Raw genomic sequence first — 22,904 nt, forward strand, 5'->3', positions numbered from 1 at the left:
CAAAAGACATTACATGGTGCAGGTTTTGTGATGCCCAACAGAGTGATGAATGAGTGTTACTGGAAGTGCTCATAACGCAGTTTTACTGTGAAATCTTAACCTTCTGTGCTATGCAACAATTCATTCTGAAAAGGCTGATTTTCTCTGCCTCAGCTTGCAGGGAAGCTCATCAGGATCCCAGAGCCTAAAAACATGCAAAGATCTCAGGAAACACAACTTGATTGCTCATATTGCAGGGTTATTACACATACAACACGCACCACCTGCCTGTTCCTATCACAGGCAAGGGCAGCTGGGGGCAAACAGGTCATGGCTGTGGCAGCCACTGCTTATGGTGCTGCAGGTGTTCTCAAGCTTCAGGGAGGAAACACTGAGGTAGGACAAGGATGAGGGCAAGGACAGGGGCAGGGGCAGGGGCAGGGACAGGGGCAAGGACAGGGACAGGGGGAAGAGCAGGGACAGGGGGAAGAGCAGGGACAGGAACAGAGGCAGGGAAAGGAGCAGGGACAGGGGCAGAGATAGGGACAGAGACAAGGGGAGGAGCAAGGCCAGGGGCGGGAACAGGGCCAGGGCCAGGGCCAGCGGAAGGAGCAGGGGCAGGAGCAGGAGCAGGGCCAGGGGCAGGAGCAGGAGCGGGGCCAAGGCCAGGGCCAGGAGCAGGGGAAGGGGCAGGGGCAGGGGCAGGAGCAGGAGCAGGGACAGGAGCAGGGACAGGGACAGGGACAGGGACAGGGGCAAGGGCAGGAGCAGGGGTAGAAGTAGGGGCAGGAACAGGGCCAGGGCCAGGGGCAGGGAGAGGAGCAGGGGCAGGGGCAGGGCCAGGGCCAGGGGGAGGAGCAGGGAGAGGGGTAGGGGCAGGAGCAGGGGAAGGAGCAGGGAGAGGGGTAGGGGCAGGAGCAGGGGAAGGAGCAGGGACAGGGGCAGGGGCAGGGGCAGGAGCAGCGGAAGGAGCAGAGGCAGGGGCAGGGACAGGAGCAGGGACAGGGGCAGGGCCACGGACAAGGCCAAGGCCAAGGCCAGGGCCAGGAGCAGGAGCAGGAGCAGGGGCAGGGGCAGGGGCAGGGGCAGGAGGAAGAGCAGGAGAGAGAGAGCAGGAGCAGGGGCCGGGGCACGGCCAAGGCCAGGGCCAGGGCCGGCGTCGGCCCCTCACAGCCACAGCCCCCTCGCCACACGGGGGCGGGGCCGGCAGCCTGCTCTCTGAATGGTGCGTTTGCCTGTCAATCACAGTGTCCCCCCGTCGATTGGTCAATCCGCTGTCAATTAACCCCGCCCACTCGTCACTCCCACCGTGCGGAGAGAAATTGGTGCAGAGACATCTGGCATTCTGATTGGTCAGAGGAAACGCCACTCAAGCTGAGACTCCGCTCAGCGCTGCGACAGGCGATTGGTCAGTCCTGTAGAGTCCCGCCCACTCGCTCTAAATCTCGCCCGCGGATTGGCTGTGGCGGCTGTCCGTCAGCGTGGCGGGCGGGGGGCACTGTGTGTGCGGCGGCGGCTCATGGCGGACACCGGGAGGTGCGGCGGCCCCGGCCCGGCCCTGGTCCTGGCGGCGCTGTTGGCAGCGGCCTCTGTCGCCGGTGAGTGGGCGAGACAGCGGGGTCGGGTCGGCGGGGGAGCGGGGGGGACCGCCGCGGGGAGACATTGCGGGAAAGGGGCTGGGCCGCAGCATTGGGGAAGGGGCGCGATGGCGGCGCGGGGGGAGCGAGGGATGTCTGTCTGTGCGTCTGTCTGTGTGTCTGTACCAGGTTCAGCAGCGAGGGGTGGGTTCGCAGCGCTGTCAGGGTGCTGTGGCTGTCTGAGCCCCCCTTCTGCCGCTCGCCCTCGGAGACGGTGCTCGAACACTTCCCTTTCTATCCAAGGGCTGGTTTATATTAGATGATAAGTGATATAAATGTCTTATATTATTACGGTATTTATATAAGTTTCTTATATAAACACATAAATATGTATTTTTTGTTTATTACATATTATATAGAATACAAATATACAATTATGCATGATACATTGTTTTGTCGCATACATTTGTATTACATATAAATCATATTAAAATACGGTTTTATAAGCTGAGACAAGGGAGATTCGGATCAGGCATTAGAGGAACGTTTTTTCACTGTCAGACTGGTCAGGCACTGTAATAGGTTGCCCAGGGAAGTGATGGAATCACCATCCAGGAGGTGTTCAGAGGCCTCTGGACGTGGTGCTGGGTGATGTGAGTGGTTATGGGGTTACAGTGGCAGTGCTGGGTTGGCAGTTCCATTGGGTCATCTTACAGGTCTCTTCCAACCTTGATAAACACGCATTGCTTTGTTGCTTTGTAGGAATGTTCACGTTTTGCTGAGCTGCTTTGGTGGTCCCTGTAGGGTTTCTGTTGCCTGCTGTGAGTCAGGTTTGTGACGGCGCTTCAAGGCCCCATAAATAGTTTTCACTCAATATTCCTCAGTTCTCCATGTTCACAAAGGCTTTTGAGAGCTTGAGATGTAATTCCAGCAGGGTAGGAATTTGGTTAAATATTCCACAGGTGTTTATAGGGAATCTGCTTGTGTTCCCAACTTCAAATTCAGTTTTAATCATTGGAATCTTAAGTCTAGCAGGGGAAATTTAATTGGTTTTATCCGTCTGAGCAGTCTAGCCCTAAGTAAGCCCATTTGTCCTGCAGAACTTGTGACTGTCTTACAGCCTGGTGGGGAGCAACACGTGAAATCCCACAGATCTGTAGCTGTTTCCTAAATTCCTTCTTGAAGAAATTGCTGTGGAAACATTTCTGTCCTTCAAAATTGTAATTAATTTTAGTTACCATTAAAATTGATAGCAGGCCATCCAATGAATGCATGAAAAAATGCTGAAGTTTTCTTCCTAAGCATTTGTTGGTTTGGCCTGTTTCCTTCCTTTTGCCACCCTTCCCCAACCTGCTTCACAGGACTTTGCCCTTTACTGTGTTTATCATAACATAGCTCAGATTTACTGTCAACATTTGCATGCATGGTCACGACCCAGACTTTAAAACAGCATCTTCAAGGTCACATTAGTGAAGTTTAATGTTAGGGAAGGTTTTAGCTGCACAACACATCATTTTACTCCTGCATGATTTTTGTAAATAGCCTTTAGATTTGTGGATGCTCCAGAAAACTTATTGTATGTCGCTGCTTGGGTTGGTGATCAATTTTGAGTGATCATATGACTAAAGAGCCTCATCACTGTCTAGAACTCCCTGAAGGGAAGTTCTGGCCAGGTGGGGGTTGGTCTCTTCTCCCAGGCACTCAGCAATAGGACAAGGGGGCACGATGGGCTCAAGCTCTGCCAGGGGAAATTGAAGCTGGAGATCAGAAAAAAATTCTTTGCAGGGACAGTACTCAGGCATTGGAATGGGCTGCCCAGAGAGGGGGTGGATTCCCCATCCCTGGAGGTTTTTAAACTGGGATTGGCCGTGGCACTGAGTGCCATGATCTGGTAAAGGGACTGGAGTTGGACCAAGGGTTGGACTTGATGATCTCGGAGGTCTTTTCCAACCCATTCCATCCTATGATTCTATGATTTTCTTTAGACAATTACGTTATTCATGTAATTTTGAAGTAATCAGTCAGAGACTTTGTATAAGTAGAACTTCAGGCCTGCAAGTGTTTATTACTCTGTTAGTTGATTTTCTCATGTCAGATTAGTTTTCTGTTGGAAACCTTCTCAGACTGGTCACTGAGGAGCACATGCCTGAAATTTTGCATGTGTATCACTGCTTATACACACCAAAAAAGTTTTAAAATTTACTCATGTAAATTTTTGTGTGCACAGTATTGCAGCTGTGCTTAAGTGACTTTCAAACAGGAACCCAGGTTGAAACAAGCCCATGTCTTATACCTCTGGAGTTCTTTCTGACTTCATTACACAATAAATTACTCTCATCATGAAACAGTTTAAAAATATGCTTTTAGTCAACTCAAGGTAGTGGGGAAGAGGGTGAGGTAAGTGAAAACCCAGCATGAGAAGTACTGCAGGTTGGGGCTTCATGCAATCAGCTCCAGTCCAGCACTGCATCCAAGGGCAGAAAAGCATCACCAGGTGGTGGAGGCAGAGCAGGGACACAGGAGCTGTTCTGCAGAATCCAGGTTGTCCTGGCAGTGCTTGGTTTAAGCCAGCCCTGCCAGACTCTGCTGGACGTCCTGGCTGTGAGCTGGGTGGCTCAGGCTGTTGTCTGCATGAGCAGAGCTGTTATGCCAAGCAGTCCTGGAAGCAAACAAGGCTGTTGGTGCATCGTGAGCTTAACAGGATTTTGGAGTCTGCCTGGCTCCACTGAGAGTTTGTTTTACCGGGTCTGAACTGTAGCACTGCTTGCAGCCTGTTAGTGAGAACACAGAACTGTACTGTGCTGTTGCTTGAATAATTGTCCTGGTTTTGTTAATGTGGATTTGTTTGTCCATATTCATTGCTGTATAGAAACCTTATTTTGTATTCCAGGGCACCAAAATGATGGGTTCTCATTCCATGGACTGATAGGCATGAGAGGGAGGAAGAAGGAATGAAAGAAAGCTCTAATAGGCTCTTTTTCTGTGTTATGTAAGGGAAAGATTGCAAGAACTCTGAGAGATTTTTATGTTTGTGTTTCAGGTGTATGTGGAGATGAACTTAGTGTCTTAAAATCACCTCCATCAGTTGCTTTCCGAGATGGAAGCTGGCCCATTCCCGGCGAGCGGATCCCGGATGTAGCTGCACTAACCATGGGCTTTTCTGTCGAAGAAGTATGTTTCAGGTTTTGATTTTGAAATGCCTCTAAAACTGCAGACCTGTTCCTCAGCATGCAGATCTTCCCATCATGTGCTGGAATATATAAAATAACCCTCCTGTTTGTGGTGCATGACTTGTCAGAGGTGGTTTCCAGGCTGTGTCTGTCATGTGAGCAGCCACAGGCTGTGCTGGCTGGTCTGAATCATCAGCTGTAGAAGAAACAGGCAGAGACTTTGCAGTGCTGTTCCTCTGAGACCCAGCTATGTGCTGGATCCCCTGTCTGTGCTCACACACTGAGTGACCACTTCTTGACCCTGAGATTAGCTCAGTTGTTTAAAACTTGGTTGTAATAATGCTGAGGTCATGGGTTCAATCCCCTGTGTGGGCCATTGACTTCAGAGTTGGACTCAGTGATCCTTGTGGGTCCCTTCCAACTCAGAATAGTCTGTGTGATTCTTGCCCACAAGCTTTCCACAGGGCTCTGCTCCCGAGGGCTGTGAAGGCTGGGAAATGGCTTGGCAAGGCAGGTGTTTTATCAAGTCAGCAAACCTGTCTGCTGAGCAGGGTTACTAAGAACAAGTAAGCTGGTAACTTAGGAAGTAATTCAGAGACTAAAAACATTATTGTGGTAGTGTTTTCCCATGTTAAGTGTTTGGATGTAGCTTTAGTGATGTTTAAAGTGGGGCATACGAGGAGGAGCCTAAAGAAAGAAATAAATATATGGCAGAGGAACTGGACATCACACACAGACCAATATGATCAAGGGAATGCCAACTTTATTATACACCACACACGGTTTATATAGAGCTAAAGCTACACACTATTGGCTAAGTTAAAACCTCACACCACCAGGCTACAAACTTTAATTGGTTATAATCCATATCTCACAAGTCCAATGTTTATATTATCTTATCCTGGCTGTTTTCACGCACCTGCAGAGTCCTGTGAGAACCTGAGGAGCTCCCATGAGAAACCTTTAGGGAGAAGGTAACTCCTCCAAGCAGCTGTGACTTGTTGCTGCTTCTTAGCTGATAGCTGAGTCTCGCAGGGTTTGTGCAGGCTGGTTTCAGTCTTACAGGATCTTATATAGATCTGAATTGCTCACTTGTGATTTTACTGTAGCTGCAGGAGCCCTTGAATTGATTCCTGTCTTGCCTACTGAATTTTTTGCTGGGTTCAGCAGGGATGGCTTTTGAAGCAGTATGTGCAAGTGTGACAGCCAGGCATCTCTAGCCTGTGTGCAGCCAGATACTCAAATCTGCAGGCCAAGATACTCTCACAGTGTTGCTGAGGGCAGCCAGTTCCCATTTCTTCCAGTCTGCAGCTGGGGAAGAGACCTGATAAGGCTGGTTTGAATGCAGGTCTGTTTAGCCTGTGCGTTGGAATTTGTCTGAAAATATCTTGCTGTCAATTAATTATGCTTTTTTTTGTCATCAAACTAGTAACAAACTCATAAGAGAAATATGCCTAAGAAGTAAATTTTGATTATTTTGTCAAGAAAAAACAATATATTGGGTGGTATTTTGTGTGTTGCATGTAAAGACACCCACTAGAACAGCAGGGTTTGGCCCATTTTGACCACCTGACATTTGGCACACTGGTCATCCAGAGGCATGTCATGGTTACCATGGAAAAAGTGTTTCAGTACTTTGTGCCTTTGCCAGAGTGATGGGTCTGTTACAGACAGTTCTCCCAGAATTGTTTCAAATCCTGAAACTCAGGCAGGGAAAGAAGTATTTAAATTACTATTCAGTTAAACCCTGAAACTCAGTTTTCAGCACTGTCACTAAGGAAGGCAGAGATCAGGGTGTGAGCAGCTTCCAGCCCTGCTACTGAGGGCACTGCAGGGTCCAGGCACTCCCTTTGCAGCTCCCAGCAAGGCTGCAGTCTGGGGACATAAACTGACACTGCAGTAGGCACACTGTAGAGAATTAGGAATTTTTACTGGATTACATTGGGAATTCTCAAAAAGTCATTCAATGTTCCTCCATTGTTAAAGGAGAAAAAACTGAACCTCATTTTTTGTCCATGATGGTGCTTTAGAAGGTTTTTCTTTTGTTTTTTGAAGTAATACAGATCATAATGTCAGTTACATTTAATTCCAGTGAAACTGGTTTTCAAAAGCCAAGCAGTTACGTCTTTTACACAGATGGAGAAATCTTCATTTTTTCCAAATAGTGGAATTTTTATTTTGTGCATGAATAAACCAGCCAGGTAGCCTTCCCTGTGCTCTTGCTGATTCATGACTGTGGTAAGCTACTAAGGAATCTCTTTGTTTCTGTGCAAATTTGTGAATTTTAGATAAGTAAGTTGTTGGTATGATTGACATCCCTCTCTTTTTATTCCCCCTGTTTCTTTATGGTACTGAAAATATCAAGATATCAGTGACTTACTGGCCTAAACCTCTTTATATGGTGTTTTGTTCTATGGTGAATGACTTTAGGGTGAAAGACTTGAGGTTTGTTTGATTTATTATTGGGGGGTTTTTTGTTCTTTTTTAAAATTATTTTTCATTCTTCACTTATTAAATACAGACTATATTTATAATTTAATGATGGGAGATAACTCTTCATATATCCATTGTGTATAATGCTTTCTTAGTGTTGACTGCTATGAAGTTCCAGGCAGCTTTTAAATTAAGAATTTGTTCATGGTTGACTTGAGGCAGAGTTACTGAAGATGAAAGCACTCTAGTATTAACTTACTTCCCCATGAAATTTCCAATAGGTTGTCCTGCACAGAGATATTAGCAGGACACTAAGTTATTGTGCTGTAACTGGGGGAGAGCTCCTGTTTTTCCATGTGAAATACAAATTTTGTTATTATTTTGTAACAGGACCTTCCCTGGCCTGGGCTTGCAGTGGGTGATCTGTTCCACAGACCACGGGCCACTGTGCTGGTGACAGTGAAGGGGGTGGACAAGCTGGCACTGCCTGTGAAGGGCTTTTCTTACCCCATTGAGAATGTGAGTATCCACATTTGGAACTGTCACGTGGTTTCTGTGACTCTTGTGGTCCAATGACAAGGGCATGATTCTCTACTGTAGTCCTTGGGGTTCATTTATTTTTTACTCAAAGTTCACATATCCCCTGAAGTGATGGATCAGGCTTTATAGATCAGTAATCTTGGCAAAATTCTGTGCAAAGCTGAGAGGCCTTTCAGAGCACCCAGGGCCTCCTGTGTCGAGTTCAGTAACTGGTTTGACCAAAGCACGTTCTCCTTGAAAGGTAACTAGTTTTAATATGTTTGCACCAAGAGGCTGTTTGCCACGGTGACTTATTATTTCATAGTCAGAGTTATTACCTTTTCTTGCTTCAGCTGAGTGTGTAGTAACATTTTATATGATGCTGATTGTTTCATGTACTGAATCACCCTCTTTGCAGTCTTTTGAGTTTTCCTCAAGTACCTGACTGTGAAATGCAGCACTATGAGACACCATTCCATTATACTGCATCAAAAAGAATTCAACAGACATTGTATTTACCTACCACTGTCTGTCTTTGCTAAGACCCTTCTCAGTCTTGTCACAGCACCACAACCACTTAGATTGGAAGGGAACTCTTGAAATTGTCTAGTCCAACCCTCTGATCAAGCAGGATCAGCCTGACCAGGCCTGTGTTCAGTCAGGTTTTCAGTATCTCCACAGATGGAGACTCCACAGCCTTTCTGGGCAACCTCTGCCAGTTTTTGACCATCCTTAGAGTAAAAAACTTTGTTCTTGTGTTCAAATAAAATTTTCTGCTTGCAAATTTTTGCCTGTTTCCTCTTCTGTCATAGGACTTTTTCCAGACATAACATGACACAGTAACTTACAAAATACTGATAACTGTGCAGTGCTTACTCACTTCTTTATAATTACATTGCCTGCTGTAATGCAGCTTGCTCTGGTATTGGATGAGTTCATCTTGTTTAGCTGTTGTTGGTCCTGCATGAACTCACAAACCCTTTTCAAATAAGTTGTTTTTCAGGTTATTTCTACTTAGTTAATTCTGCTGCTTCCCAACTTGGAAAACCTTGTTTTGCACCAGTTTACCAGGCATAATTATCTCCTTTTAGATCTTTAGGCCCTGTTCAAACCAAAAATCTAACTAGACTTTGTCTTCCAGGCTGTTCCTTTCAGTCTCGACAGTGTTGCAAATGCTATTCATGCTTTGTTCTCTGAGGAAACGCCCGTGGTGTTGCAGCTGGCCCCCAGTGAGGAAGTGAGTATTGCTTCACTTCTGATTCCAGTTAAACCTCTTCCCACTGGTGTGGCTGGAGCAAAAGCAATTGATTATATCAAGTTTTGCATTGGAGAGTGTGAGTGTGATTGATTATTGGTGTGTGACTGGAAAAACTGAGAAGGCCCCTCTGTTGCCACTAAGCCATGGCTGTTCCCACAGAGAGTGTACATGGTGGGCAAGGCAAACTCCGTGTTTGAGGATCTCTCAGTGACGCTGCGCCAGCTGCGGAACCGCCTGTTCCAGGACAACTCCATCCTCAGCTCCCTTCCCCTCAACTCCCTCAGCAGAAACAGTGAGGTAAGAACAATTAATCAGTGAGAACTTCTATGATTTTTTTCCAATATTCTCAGTTAGTTTGTCCTTCTCTCTTTTCCCTCTTTTTCTTCCCCCTTTCTTTGCCTGTGAGAGCTCACTCAATTTTTTCTAATGGAATTCTAGTATTTAAGTTTTAAGGGATTTTTTTTGTAAATAACTTCATTGCAAGAATTATTTCCTTTTAATGTGTTCTGATGCTGTAGCAGACATGACCTGTTATTAAATACTGAGAGTTCCAACAAAACATGACTCCCCTGCCTTAGGTTTCATCAAAGCAAATACCTGTCCCTTTTTGCCTCTTTCCCCAGGTTGACTTACTTTTTCTCTCAGAACTTCAAGTCCTGCGTGATATTACAAGCCTGGTAAGGTTTTCTGAAACACTTTCCCCCTCTTTAGTCACAAACTTCAGAGATCTTTTTTAAAGCCATAGCCAGGATACTTGGCAATCAGTAATACACATTCTAGCGAGTCATCAGTTGATTGCATCGGTTTAAAAAATGCCTTTTGAAGCTATTTGTGTCAGCCCTGTCACTGCAGTTGTGAATGAGAACCTTAGGCATCTGTAGTTTCTTTTGCATTGTGTTTGGTGAGAGCAGGGGGGATTCTGAGCTGCTATTTCTCCATGCCCAAAGACACAATGAAGACAGTGAAGCATTTGTTGGGGCTTCCTTTGTTTTCTTACTTGCGAAGTACAGTGGTAGTTACGAACATGTTCTTTGCCCTGTCCACCATTTCACTTCAAAATAACCATTATATCTGAAAAGACTTGGGTGGTTTCTGTACTATGAATAATGATGGTGATTGAAATGTTCCAGAGGAGATGTGGGGAAGCTGCTGTCTTAGTGCTGTGGTTTAAGATTTATTTTGATGGGTGGATGGTGCAGATTTTGTTTCTTTATTTGGGGTTTTCTGTGTGTGCTTTAAGCTGCACCCTTAGTTACTTAAGTGAAAGAAATATTAATGAAAAATTCAGAAGTTCACATTAAGTGAAGGGCTGGCGAAGAGAAACAGGACTCTTGAAAAAATGAGGTGGAACAACTTGTTTTTGTCTTTTCTCTTGTGCTGGCAAATATCAGTGCTGCCTGTGGAAGTACAGGAATGTCACTACTCTGTGATAATTTGGACTATGTTGGTTGGATTTCATGACAATGAGATGATTCTCCTTCAGTAAATTGCTTTTGTACACAGGCAGCAGCAAGGTGGAAGTTGCAACCTACTGAGTTTTGGAAGGGTCTGCTTCAGAGAAGGAAATGGTAGTATCTAAGTTGTGGTTATGTATATTTTCTCCAAGTTTTATTTTCATGGCAATTGCAGAACAGGGATTCTGATGTCTGTAAGTGTAGTATTTCTTTTTAGTAGAGCTCTGGATTACATGTAATTAGCCTTGTATTAGGAAGAGAATTAAAAAAAGAAACAATTGTGGACATCTTCTAGTTAAGTTGGCAGGAAATTCCACTTTCTAATCAATATGGAATATAACTGTGGAAAGTGAGGCTGGATTAGAATGAGTAAATAGATTTTTTGAAATGTTTTTTTTTTTAAAGTAACCTGTGTATGAATTTATTTCTTTCTGCCCTCAATGGTGTTCCAAAGCTGTCTCGACACAAGCACTTAGCCAAAGATCACTCTCCAGACCTGTATTCTCTGGAACTCTCTGGTTTGGAAGAGGTTGGAAAACGATATGGGGAAGACTCTCAGCAGTTCAAGGATGCTTCTCAAATTCTTGTAGACTCTTTGCAAAAGGTATATTTTCTACCTAATGAGCAAATTTCACTTAAGTTAAGTTTCATATTAAGGAAATATTTGTTTGTGTTAATGACGAAAGTTAGTTATTGACTGCCTTATGCTTTGAATTGTCACTGCATGGGCTCAAGCTCTGCCAGGGGAAATTTAGATTGGATATCAGAAAAAAATTCTTTGCAGAGAGAGGAATCAGGCATTGGAATGGGCTGCCGAGAGAGGGGGTGGATTCCCCATCCCTGGAGGGTTTTAACCTGAGCTTGGCCGTGACACTGAGTGCCATGATCTGGTAAAGGGACTGGAGTTGGACCAAGGGTTGGGCTTGATGATCTCGGATGTCTTTTCCAACCCAATCTATTCTATGATTCTGTGATTCATTAATGATGGCTTGCCTGATGCTCAGTTTTGTTGTTTGGCTTTTAAAATGCAGTTGTTCAATTAAAAACCAAATGTTAGAATTTGCCTCTCTAGAAAATGTTGCCGTGATTCCACAACGAGTTTAGTTATTTTGGGTAAAGGAGTAGGGTTGTATTGAAACCATGTATCAACATCACTTGATACGTTTGGTTTTCTTCAATAAATACGTTATTTGAAACCACCAGTAAGTCTCACAAAAACTGGACCTTGGAAATGTGAAAATATCTTTATCCTAAGGTGCAGGGGTTAGTTTACCCTTTCCCACAGAGCTGTATAAATCTAAATTTCTGAGCCTTTAAAATAACTGCAGTTCAACTGTGAGTGTGCTCAACAAAGTAAATCTTCAAAAGGTCTTAAAAAAATTTATCTAATTATGTAAAACTAGTCACTTCTGAGAGTTTCCAAAGTATGATGGAAATGTGTTAAAGCATCAATTTGCTAAGCCAGACAGCAGGCATGATAAGCTACATTCTGTTGAACAAATGATTGAGGAGTTTGAAAGAGGCCTTGTGAACCAGGGGAAAGTTGACACTTTCTTAGGGAAATTCTAAAATAGTGTAAACTTTTATAGCTTTCCATGATTGTTCCTGAAGCTGAAATCTTAGGTTTTACTACATCTTGCTAACAAAACTGCTTAATTCCTGGCTACAATGTAGGTTTGTAATTACAACACCTTTGTTTTCCAGTTTGCAGATGAGATGTTTAATCTGTATGGTGGGAATGCAGTGGTGGAAGTGGTGGCTGTCAAGGAGTTTAATTCCCCCCTCATAAGGAAGACTCGCTCCATTCTCCAGTCTTCACAGGTAGCAGAGGCACATTTTTCTGTACCTCATTTATTAAAAGTGATCCAAATTGCATCAGTTCTTCACTTGAGTGTAATGTTTTCTTAAGGACTAAAATACTGACTGTGATTTAGGTGTGGGGGCAAAGAGGTCAGTTTACTTACCTGTCTTGATCTTCGTTTAATCATAGAGTAACTTAAGTTGAGGTCATTTAGCTCAACCTCCTGCTCAGTGCAGCACTAATTTAGGAGTTAGATCAGACTCTCCATCCAAGTTCTGGCAAAGTCCATGGCTAGAAGTCATGCAGTCTCTCTGGACAGCTTCTTAAAGCCTTAACCATTTCCACTGTGAAAACTTTGTCCCTTTGGCCTTGTTAGAATTTGCCTTTCTGCATTTTCTCCCCAGTGCAGCAGTGCATGCGAGTCCTGCCTCCCAGGTGTGGGAAAACGTGTTTTCCTTGGCTTGCTGGCAGGACTCCAGACACAGTCTAGGATGAAGTTGCCCTGTTCAGGGTTCTCAGACTTTCCATGGAGTCAGAATGTTTTGTGTGCAAGCTCACTTTGAACTAATACACATTTTCTTTATTACAGAGTGAGAAAGAAAATCCATATAACCTTGCCTATCCATATAACTACAACTACTCTGTGATCTTCAACATTATTCTGTGGATGATGATAGGTCTGGCTTTAGCTGTGATAGTTATCTCCTACAACCTCTGGAACATGGATCCTGGGTATGACAGCATTATTTACAGGATGACAAATCAGAAGATAAGAATGGATTGAACTGCGCAGTATTTCAGCACAAGAAGATACTGAGGGGAGTAAAGTCTCCTTTAAGCTGTGTGGAAAACAAATATTCTGACATGGTTAATTGTGGAAGTTTTTTAAAGGTGTATTTATTTCCTAAGTATTTTTTCCCTCTCAAGACTATTTTAAATGTTAGTAGTAGCACCAGATGGGGATTTAGAAGTTGAAATCTGCTTGTTTAAAAAAATCAAAACAAGAATCCCCAAAATAATTGCTATTAAAGTAACATCATTCCATTTTTTTATTATGTAACATGAGTTTCTGAAAATCCCTGTACTGCCTGTGACTGTGTGCAAACCAGAGAAATTGAAATTATGATTGCAACGTGTTTGAAACTTTTACACTGGATGATTAGAAATTATAGCTAAATTGTTGTGTTGTATATTATGAACCAGCTGTAAATGTTTGATGTAAATATTTATAATGGTTATGTGTAACTTCAGAGAGGATAGTAAATATTCTTTAGTAAAATACTAAATATAGAAATATTTCTAGAAGACTACAGCTCTAGTGGCACAAATGACATTTGGATCTCATGTTGATGGCTCGGGTGAGCTGTACACAGAAGGATCCTTTCCCTAGAACGTCAATGATTTGGAGGTAAATAACACTGGTGTGGCTGGTCTGTACAGTGGAGTCTATAAATACTGAAGTAGCACCAGTCTGGTCATGGTCTAATGTCACATACAGTTGAAAGTTCCTGTCATGATGGTTCATGTTCCTTCCACTTGGGTTGATGTTATTATAAAAAAATATCAATTTTTTTTGATTATAAGAGTGGACCAACCCTTGATTGAAGTATACCTGGATTATAGTCCTGCTTCGGCCATTCAATAAAGCCAAGAACACTTGAATGCACTTATTCTTTGTGTCTTCATAGTATGGCTAGTTCTGTTGAGCATCTTTTTAGCTGAGCAGAGCAGGTTCCAGCAGCATTTGATGTGTGACAGTCACCCTAAGCCTGTAGCAGTTTAGTTTTAACTGTCTTTCAAAGGAAAGATCACCTTGCACTGATTAATTTTCCTAAACCAAATAGTGAGTGTAGTTAAAACAAGTGGTTGATCTCTGGCTGGAATCTTTTGTAGAACTACCTAGTTTTTAGAAACTCATTTGCTCTTGTGGTAAAAGATCTTCCAGATACAGCAACATGAATGGGAACTACTTTTTTCTTCTCGTTGTCCTCTATTGTGCTTAACTTTCCCTACTGTTAGGAGATCACAGAATCACAGACTATTCTGAGTTGTAAGGAAGCCACAAGAATCATTGAGTCCAACTCAAGTCAATGGCCCATACAGGGGATGAAACCCATGACCTTGGCATTATTACAACCAAGTTTTAACCAGCTGAGCTAATTGCAGGATATTTGTTCCACTTCCTGTAAAGATCTGCTCATTGAATTAGTCTCGTTTACTGGGAATGTCTGAATTGATGGTCTTGAAGTTTTCATGTCTTGGAGATCCTGGACAGCACTTGATGTTGAATTGAACAATATTCTGCAGCTTGCCCAAGTCCAGGAAATCCAGTTCAGTATATGTTCTGAAATCACCTTTAATGGCATTTAAAGTTAATCTAGGTGATTTATATCAGTAGATAGAGAGGAAGAGTGCACTCCAAATTTCTCTGACAAGAATGTGTGCTCTCATTACTGAATATTCTCTAATGTGCTGCGGCAGAGCAGTCAAGGGAAGGCTCTCGGCCAGGTGTGAGAAGTCACCTGTGGATGATTGTGTTCAGGTTTATTGCTAATACAGTATCTAAATATTGCCAATACAGTATCTAAGTAACAACACCATCATCTGTAACAATGGATTATAGTATCCTCAGGTTGTGGTCTCTTCTCCCAGGCACTCAGCAATAGGACAAGGGGGCACGGACTCAAGCTCTGCCAGGGGAAATTTAAGTTGGAGATCAGAAAAAATTCCTTCCAGAGAGAGTAATCAGGCATTGGAATGGCCTGCCCAGAGAGGGATTAGATTCCCCATCCCTGGAGATTTTTAACTGAGACTGGATGTGGCACTGAGTAAAGTGACTGGAGTTGGACCAAGGGTTGGACTTGATGATCTCGGAGGTCTTTTCCAACCCAATCGATTCTATGATTCTGCGATTCACTGATCAGGTCCTGTTGATGAGTCACAAGCTTCAGTGAGACCCTCCCTTTGCTTTCTAAACTTCTCAGAAAAGTCTCAGTGCCACTAGGTCCATACAGTCTCAGATTTGGTCAACAATTTATGTCTAAAGGGTGACAATATCAGCACGTTCAGCTAGAACTGTGCATGTTTACAGTCTTTGGCCTTGCAGAATTCACAACAGCCAAGCAACAAAATGCCTATCAAGCTACATTAGGATTTTATCTCCATATTTGGCTGGATCTTGGTGCTTTTACTCACCCATCCAAAAGTGAGCGTTCCCTGTCTTTGGGATGAACGTACCTTGGGCTGGAGGGTGAGAGAGGAGTGGGATCCACATGGAAGCTGCCTGCAAGATCAGGAGACCCTTTGCTCTGTTGGCTCCAGTCTCTCTGCAGACTGATGGGCACCAAAGTCAATTGCAAACATCACAGCTCCCCCATCTTTGGAATACAAGAATTATGCAAGCATCCAGGCAGTTCCTCTTGCAATTCCTGCCTGGAGTTCTTACCTTGGGATAAATCACATTGCCCATCAGGAGACTGAAAGGGAGTGGAGGGTGTGGAGGAGCAAGGACAGACTTGACTATCTTTCCTTGCATCCTACAGACTTGCAGTGCTTTGAGAGTCAAATCCATGGGGTGAATCTGTACAACTGTATCAAAACAATTAAAGCACAGCTGTGTCATCCCAGGTCATAGGAACTCTAATGTTTTACATAAACTACAATGTGATAGTCCATGTTGTTTTATGACCACTCTGAGATCACTTAATATGGAAGGCAATCTTCCAGGACTTCAGCAGGAATCATGATCTATAGGGTAAGAACGGGGGTAGTAATAAGTGGTAGAACATTTCCAACTGTCCCGTAGAAAAATGGTGTATGTGGCAGGAGGAAGATCAACCACTGTCAGGTTCTATCACAGCAAAGGAAATAAAAAAGTATAAAACATGTAGCACATCTGCCATCTAGTAGCTGGACTCCTGGTGCTTTTCAAGATTAAACTGTGTGGGCTGTGGGTTCATTTCAAACAGTGAAAATTACTCATTCTATAGACGTTGGTGAGGACTTACATTAGCTTGAGCTTCTTACTGGTCTGTACTAATTAATGCATTCCTAGATTACTTAACTCAGAGTTTTACTCAGTTAATAGTCCACTTCAGGTACTGGTGCAGTTTTACGGGAGCTAGTTGTTTTTAAGTATATAATTAATGGTAAGTCTTTAACAGCTGTATTTTAATTAGTTTGAAATTGGTAGTATAGAATTTACTTAAGTGCTGGACCTGCTGTTGAGATGTTCATCCTGTCAGCTCTCTCCCAGCTACTCCTTTAGGCTCTAATTTTTCCTTTTTAAAGCTAGTCCTTGACTACTTTGAAGGGAAAATTTGAGTTCCCACTTCTCCTGTTAGTACCACATTTGTTGATTCTCATGGCTCTGGGCCTCCAGCTGGTACTAAAGGTGCTTTTGAGCACTGTCATACGTGCTGTGTCTTAAATACAGGTTACTTTGTGCAGCACAAGCTACTTACTGAACCATTCTAAGACACTGTGCTTTAGTTTGAACTGGGTAAGCCAGACATGTTTCCCTGTGTAAAATACTGGTCCATAACTGCTCATCAAACAGGCAATTACAATACTGATCACTGAGCCAGGGATAGCCTTGTTGTACTTAGAATTAAGTTAATTAGAATGAAAGTGCTGTCAACACCATGAGACCTGCTCTTGATCATTCTTTTTAAATTTAATCATCTCAAGAATAATAAATTTAAAAATGATTTATGTGATAGGGCAGAAATCGTAGGTTTTGTGTACAGTGCTGCAGGGAAAGCAATGAAACTGTTACATGAAGCTCTGTCAAGGAAGGCAACAGTGAGAGGCCAAGGGAGGGAGGGGATGCAAGGGAAATACAGCCTGGTGTGGCAACCTATGTGCCCAAAGGGAGAAGGGCAGGAGGGTCATTATACAGTATTCAGCAGCAAGCAGCTTTGAGGGAGGCTGGGAAAGGCTCCCTGTAGTGCTCTCTGTGGGATTTAGGATGTTACTGCTGCAGGAGTCATCTGGTCACCAAAGAGAGTTTCCCTGGGGAGTTTGACCTCTGGCAAAAAGGGTGAGTTGTATTTGACTGGGTCTTCTTCAGACCTCTTATATTGTCCAGTATTTGGCTTGGGGAGTACCTGGATCCAGGGTGGCTGCCCTCCAGAAGTGCTGCCCTCTCTGAACGAGAGGATTCTGAGTCAGAACTGAAGACAGCATTGCTTTTGATACTTAGATTGAAAAGAGAAAATAAGCCATGAAATAAAGGCTTCTTTTAAGAATCAGTATGCTGCTTTCTCCAGATAATCCCCCAAAGTCTAAACCTGGCAGAGAGAGGTATAATCAGCCTTTGCCTATTCCCCAGCTCTTGAGAATTCTCCGTGGCAGGTATGGCAACTTTCAGAATTCTTCCAGCTGTACCAACACACAGGCAAGGGCAGCCTAAAGCAGATCTGAAATGTGTAAAAGTTTGTTCATTTCTGAAACAAGGAAAGGGAAATGAAGAAACCACGTTGAAATGCAAATGTTGAGCAACCTGGCAAGAAGTGGTTGCTGGAATTTATAGGTCAGACTTAATGGAACTGACAAGGACGCTGCCAGAGTGTAACTTCAGGAGATAAGCATTTCTCTCCAAACTAAACAAAAAACCTGACAACAACAGTGGCATTTTGGATGCTACATTGACACAAGTTTTGGCTATGGTAAAGTGGGTGCTTTGAGCTAAAATTTTCTCTGGAAAAAATTAAATTTTTCACTCAAGTAAGGGTTGGGGACTGTCCTGCATTTTTTACTTTCTCTTCTGCAGGCCCTGAACCACATTCTTAAGAATTTTCATCTGTAGAGAGGAGATCGCACAAGTATTGGAGGACAGAAAAGGAGGCAAACCAAGGAAGACAGAAGTGGATCTACAGGATTTCAGCAGAACAAAATAAACGAAAAAATGGAGAACCCAGAAGTTTTTTCCTGTGCTGTTCTGCCACTAGTGGAAGGTGTAGGTATGGAGGAAGTAAATTGTAAAGGGCTTCTACAGCTCACAGCGTGAAGGGTGGAAGAGAAGTGAGTGGAAGCAAGCCAGAGTACACAGAGGCCATGTCCCTGCTGGAGCAGGGCTCCTCTGTGGTGTGTCACTGGATCAGGGAGACTCCAGCAACTGCCCTTGTGCAGGGATGGCACAGATGGTGCCACCTGCAATCTCCTGGTCCAGTGACAAATTGGAATCCCTCAGCTTATGTTCTTTCTTTTGAGTGGGAAACATCTGTAGTCAGCGGAGTGCTGGCAGCTCCTACACCACTCCTTGTACTCAGAGATGTGTGCCCTGGCACAAAGCAACAGCTGTGAAATCACCATACTTGTCTTTCTACTCAGACTTGTGCAACACTTGTCCTGCCTGGCCAGTGTTGAGGCTCATGGGGCAGGGAGCCCAGATGGCCACATTCCTCCCAGATACACACAGCAGAAACTGGGGGGTGGATGAAGCCAAGCATCCAAACAACCTGCCCCAGTGCACTCTCCTACATGAACTGCTGGGAAATCAGCTGCTACAGATCATAGAATCACAGAATCATAGAATCAATTGGGTTGGAAAAGACCTCCGAGATCATCAAGTCCAACCCTTGGTCCAACTCCAGTCCCTTTACCAGATCATGGCACTCAGTGCCACATCCAATCTCAGTTTCAAAACCTCCAGGGATGGGGAATCCACCCCCTCTCTGGGCAGCCCATTACAATGCTTGATTACTCTCTCTGGAAAGAATTTTTTTCTGATACCAGAAAAAAATCTGATCAGTGTGTGACAGGCAGAAGGTGGGGCTGCCTAAACCCAGGAACAGATGAGTGGTGCTCTGAAAGTGTGGAGATTCTGAGAGTTGTCTGTAACAAAATGATAAGAAATTATTTTTTAGAATAGGTCAAAAATCCATGCTAAACTGCATATGTATTCTATCATGGTCAAGGACAGCATTTACAATATAAATCCCACCCTTAAACAGGGACTTGCCTTGCTACTGTGCTTTCAGAGCTTAAAGAGATTCTTCTGTTGCTGAAGAGTGGACTCACACTAAAGGACCCTGGCAATCAAATCTAGTATTGCCATTGGTGTCACCCATCACCAAAAATATATAGCTAAATTCCTGGCATCATAAAATAATTAAAATGTTTCATAAGGGAAACAAAATTCACAGTTGCACAAAATTATAAAGGCAGTCAAATTCCACTTAATTATGCTTCAGTGCCTGAATTTATGATGACAAATTTGCATGCTCTTAATCTAGTGAGCACATGCCTTTCATTAGGCCATGGGGATAGAGCAGTGGCAAAGATTAATTCACAGTAATTTAGCTGGTGTCTTATAGCCAGAGCAGCAAAGTCACTGACTTGAACAATTTCAGTGCTGATCAACCTCCTGATCAACCCCTCTGTTTTAATTCCTTCTTTACAATGTCATGGTCAAAGCATCCAAGAAATTGATATAAAAAAATCTGCTGCAATACCTCAGTGATCAATGAGAGCATTGGGAACAGTGCAGAGCTGAATGGGAGCTCCAACCACACCCTACAGTAGCTGATCCATCAAAATCTTGACTATGATACAGCATTAGCTTGGAAAGAAAAAAGGCAGCTCTCAATGATTTCTGTCACTTTTAGTCTCTGCTGTAGCAAAGCAAAACAAAACAAAAGAGGAACAAATACATTGATGCTGTGAGAGAGACCATAAACAGGACTCCAAGCCAAGTTAATGTGGGATAAGATAAAAAGGTACATTCTTTAATGTCCAGGCTTAGGGCTTTTAGGAATACATGATGACATCTTTGTGCATCCCCCCCCAGAACACTGGTTTCCATGGCTTTTATAATATGATCCTTCCAATCATTACTTTACACATTTCTCAGTCCAGCCCCAGTCCCACCCCTGTGCCATCCCCCAGGATTTGGGCTGGGGTCACTGGGACCCTCTGTTCTTCATTTTCCTCTTCCTCGGGCTTTGGAGTTCTTCCAGTGTTCTTAGACTCAAGGTTGTTGGCTTATGTTTGGTCTTGTTCTGCAGGCCTTTCTGATAATCTTCAGCTTTTCTGCCTTGAAGAGAGCCTAAATAGCTAAAAGTATTTGAGCTACTAATCTGTGGTAGGGGTTAGGATTTATAAACAATGAACTTAGGCTGCCAGAATACTGGCACATTAAATCTACATTTGCTACAGTTACAAATACCTCTAAAATCTATAAAAATGAAAATCAGAAACCTCTTTGGCATCAACATAGAAACAGCTGTACCAATTATTTTACACGGACCTATCCCGATACTTCTGCTGTCTGACAGAGCCAAGAGGAGGCAGCCACACTCCACTGCCAGTGCCTCCTGTAGTGGAGCTGCAAACTCTGGAGCACCTCTGACTGAGGCAGCCATCCCAGGAAAATCATCAGCTCTCCAAAGAGGTGAGACTGTGTAACCTCTGCCACACTGGTGAATGTGCAGCTTTCCCCTCTGGAAATCTCGGGGAGCTGTGCCCTATGTTATGAATGTTCTTGGGAGCAGGGAGGCTCTGCTTCATGGCTGAATGTGGTTGTATTTTCCAGGGAAACCTGGTCATATGGTCATAGCTTTGGGTAACCTGACAGGAAAATGTGCTGGAAAAAGGAAGTGCCATCAGCTGTCAGTCATGCAGAGAAGCAGATGGGGTGAGGAGGCTTAAGTGGAAACAGCAAAAACTAAGACAAGCTTTCTCTATATATGAATTGGTCTTGATCTCTTTCCTGCACATTTGAACATACACACACAATGTTATATTGGTCTTTACAAATGAAACGTTGGAAGAAGTTTCCTCCCCCCATTAAAAGCACAGCTTTTAATAAAAAATGAAAATATCTTTAAATTCTTTCCATATTTTAAAGGAGACTTTAAAAACGGTATGTTCAATATTTTGTAAACAAATGAGGATTTATGATCTTAGAAGATGAAGAGGAATACATCCATCTAAAAAAATGTCCAGTAAAATCATCTGCAGGAAAACTGTGCCTATACCACTAACATCCCAAAGGTGATGCTGACTAGCACAAGCTGGCTGTGATATGTGTTCCTTCTGGAGAAAATAAAAAATAATCATCAAAAATAAGCACAAGCTAATTAGGAAAATAAGCATCATGTGCACAAATAGCACAATGGGAGCATAATGGCCTCAGTGTCAACCTGCAACACAGTGGTCAGTTTAATTTTGCCTTTGTCCCTTAACTACTGTGTTTTATCCAAGGCAATGGGAGAGACAGCACTAAAGGGAATACAGAGGGAGCCACAGGGGCCAGGCATGATATAGAAAGGAATGGGAGTCCCCAGCCCAGTGCTGCCTCCTCACGCCCTCCATGGCCCAAACGGCTGCAGAAAGCCTGAAACTTGAGAAAGTGGTTTCAGAGCAGAGCTCACCCCAAGTCTGTCTCCCCTGCAATCCCAGGGCAGAGCCAGAGTCTCCTGTTCTCCGGTGGAGCAGCTGAACTGCCAGACAAACTGCTCCATCCCGGGAACATCGCTTGGGAAAGTAGCCTCTGACATGTTGCAATAGGACTCCTGAGTCATGAGTCCAGCTTCCTGTCTTGAGCAGACTGTCCAGATTTTAACACCACAAACTGCATTTTAGTTCCTTTAGTTCATTACACTTCTCTGCTTTTCTCTTCCTCTTTTTTCCTTCTTTTTCCCCCCCCTTCTTTTCTTTCCCTGTAAACCCAGAGGTTCCCAGCTATATCAACACAGGAATCACCTTCGTTTCTTCTTTCCACCCTGATTTGGCCACTTCCACACCACAGACCTTATCCTTAACAAATCCCACAGCTGCTGAAATATTCAGATTGTTGGCAGTGGTGAAATGAGTCCTACTTGACATCATTTCCAGTCTTGTGTAGAAGTCATCGGTTACTGTAGCCTAAATTAACTATTTGGCAGAGGAGTGAAAAATCTAAAGCCTTTAAATACTATTTCCTGCCAAATTCCTTTATGAATTTCCCTGTGACATGCAGCATAACCTTAGCTGGAAAATAAACACATTTGCATTCTGAACTTCATTTTTTTCCTCCTCGAGCTCTTCTTCTCAGGTCTCTGTTAAAATGTGGTTTTGGTCATGTTTCTGTTTTTTCCAAAGCTTTGTAGCCTCTGCACTCCTTCCTTCCAAAAGTTCTTTATGATCTGCATCTCTTGCAAGCATTGGAGTAGCACAAATAGACAAAAATATTCTGGTGGAATGATGTATTACTACATAAAGTGCCTCATTTTCGTGATACCTGATGTGAAACTGTGTGTTATTAAGCCAGAAATCAACATTCCAGGCCTTGGATTCTCCTATGAACTGCAAAAAATAAAAAATAATTATTTTAAAATCTACAAATCAGGGATCTAGAAAAGACAAAGACATAGGAAACAACTGAAGCAACCAGGTTGCAGAGATGGCAGGTTGTTTAAGACCTTCCAGTGTAAAAAAAACCCACTTAGGCTGTGACTGGTCAGCTCTGGGATATCTCCATGGCTGTTGTGAAAGCAGTGGCTTGGTGAGATGTTGGCTGCAGTGTGAAAGATCCATTTCTCACCCCATCAAAATCAGACCAACGGCACAACTGGCCTGCTTTGCCACAGCACTGACCCAGCTGCCCATAGCACAAATTATTCATCATCTCATAGAATTATAGGATAATTTAGGTTGGAAAAGACCTTTAATGTCACCAAGTCCAACTGTTAACCCAGCACTGCTGAGTCCACCACTAAACTATGTTCC

At 43.5% G+C, this 22,904-nt stretch overlaps 1 protein-coding gene across 1 annotated transcript; it reads left to right on the top strand.

The window, feature by feature from the left end:
• The first annotated feature begins 1,444 nt into the window (after nt 1-1,444).
• On the top strand, nt 1,445-13,857 carry ATP6AP2 (ATPase H+ transporting accessory protein 2). Its single transcript, XM_071565555.1, has 9 exons — nt 1,445-1,577; nt 4,597-4,727; nt 7,550-7,678; nt 8,820-8,915; nt 9,096-9,233; nt 9,560-9,613; nt 10,845-10,994; nt 12,095-12,211; nt 12,781-13,857. Exons 1-9 carry the CDS (start codon nt 1,499-1,501, stop codon nt 12,973-12,975), a joined length of 1,089 nt encoding a protein of 362 aa, XP_071421656.1. The 5' UTR covers nt 1,445-1,498; the 3' UTR covers nt 12,976-13,857.
• The last annotated feature ends 9,047 nt before the right edge of the window (nt 13,858-22,904 follow it).

This window comes from Pithys albifrons, chromosome 1 (assembly GCF_047495875.1).
Source record: "Pithys albifrons albifrons isolate INPA30051 chromosome 1, PitAlb_v1, whole genome shotgun sequence".
Taxonomy (NCBI): domain Eukaryota; kingdom Metazoa; phylum Chordata; class Aves; order Passeriformes; family Thamnophilidae; genus Pithys; species Pithys albifrons.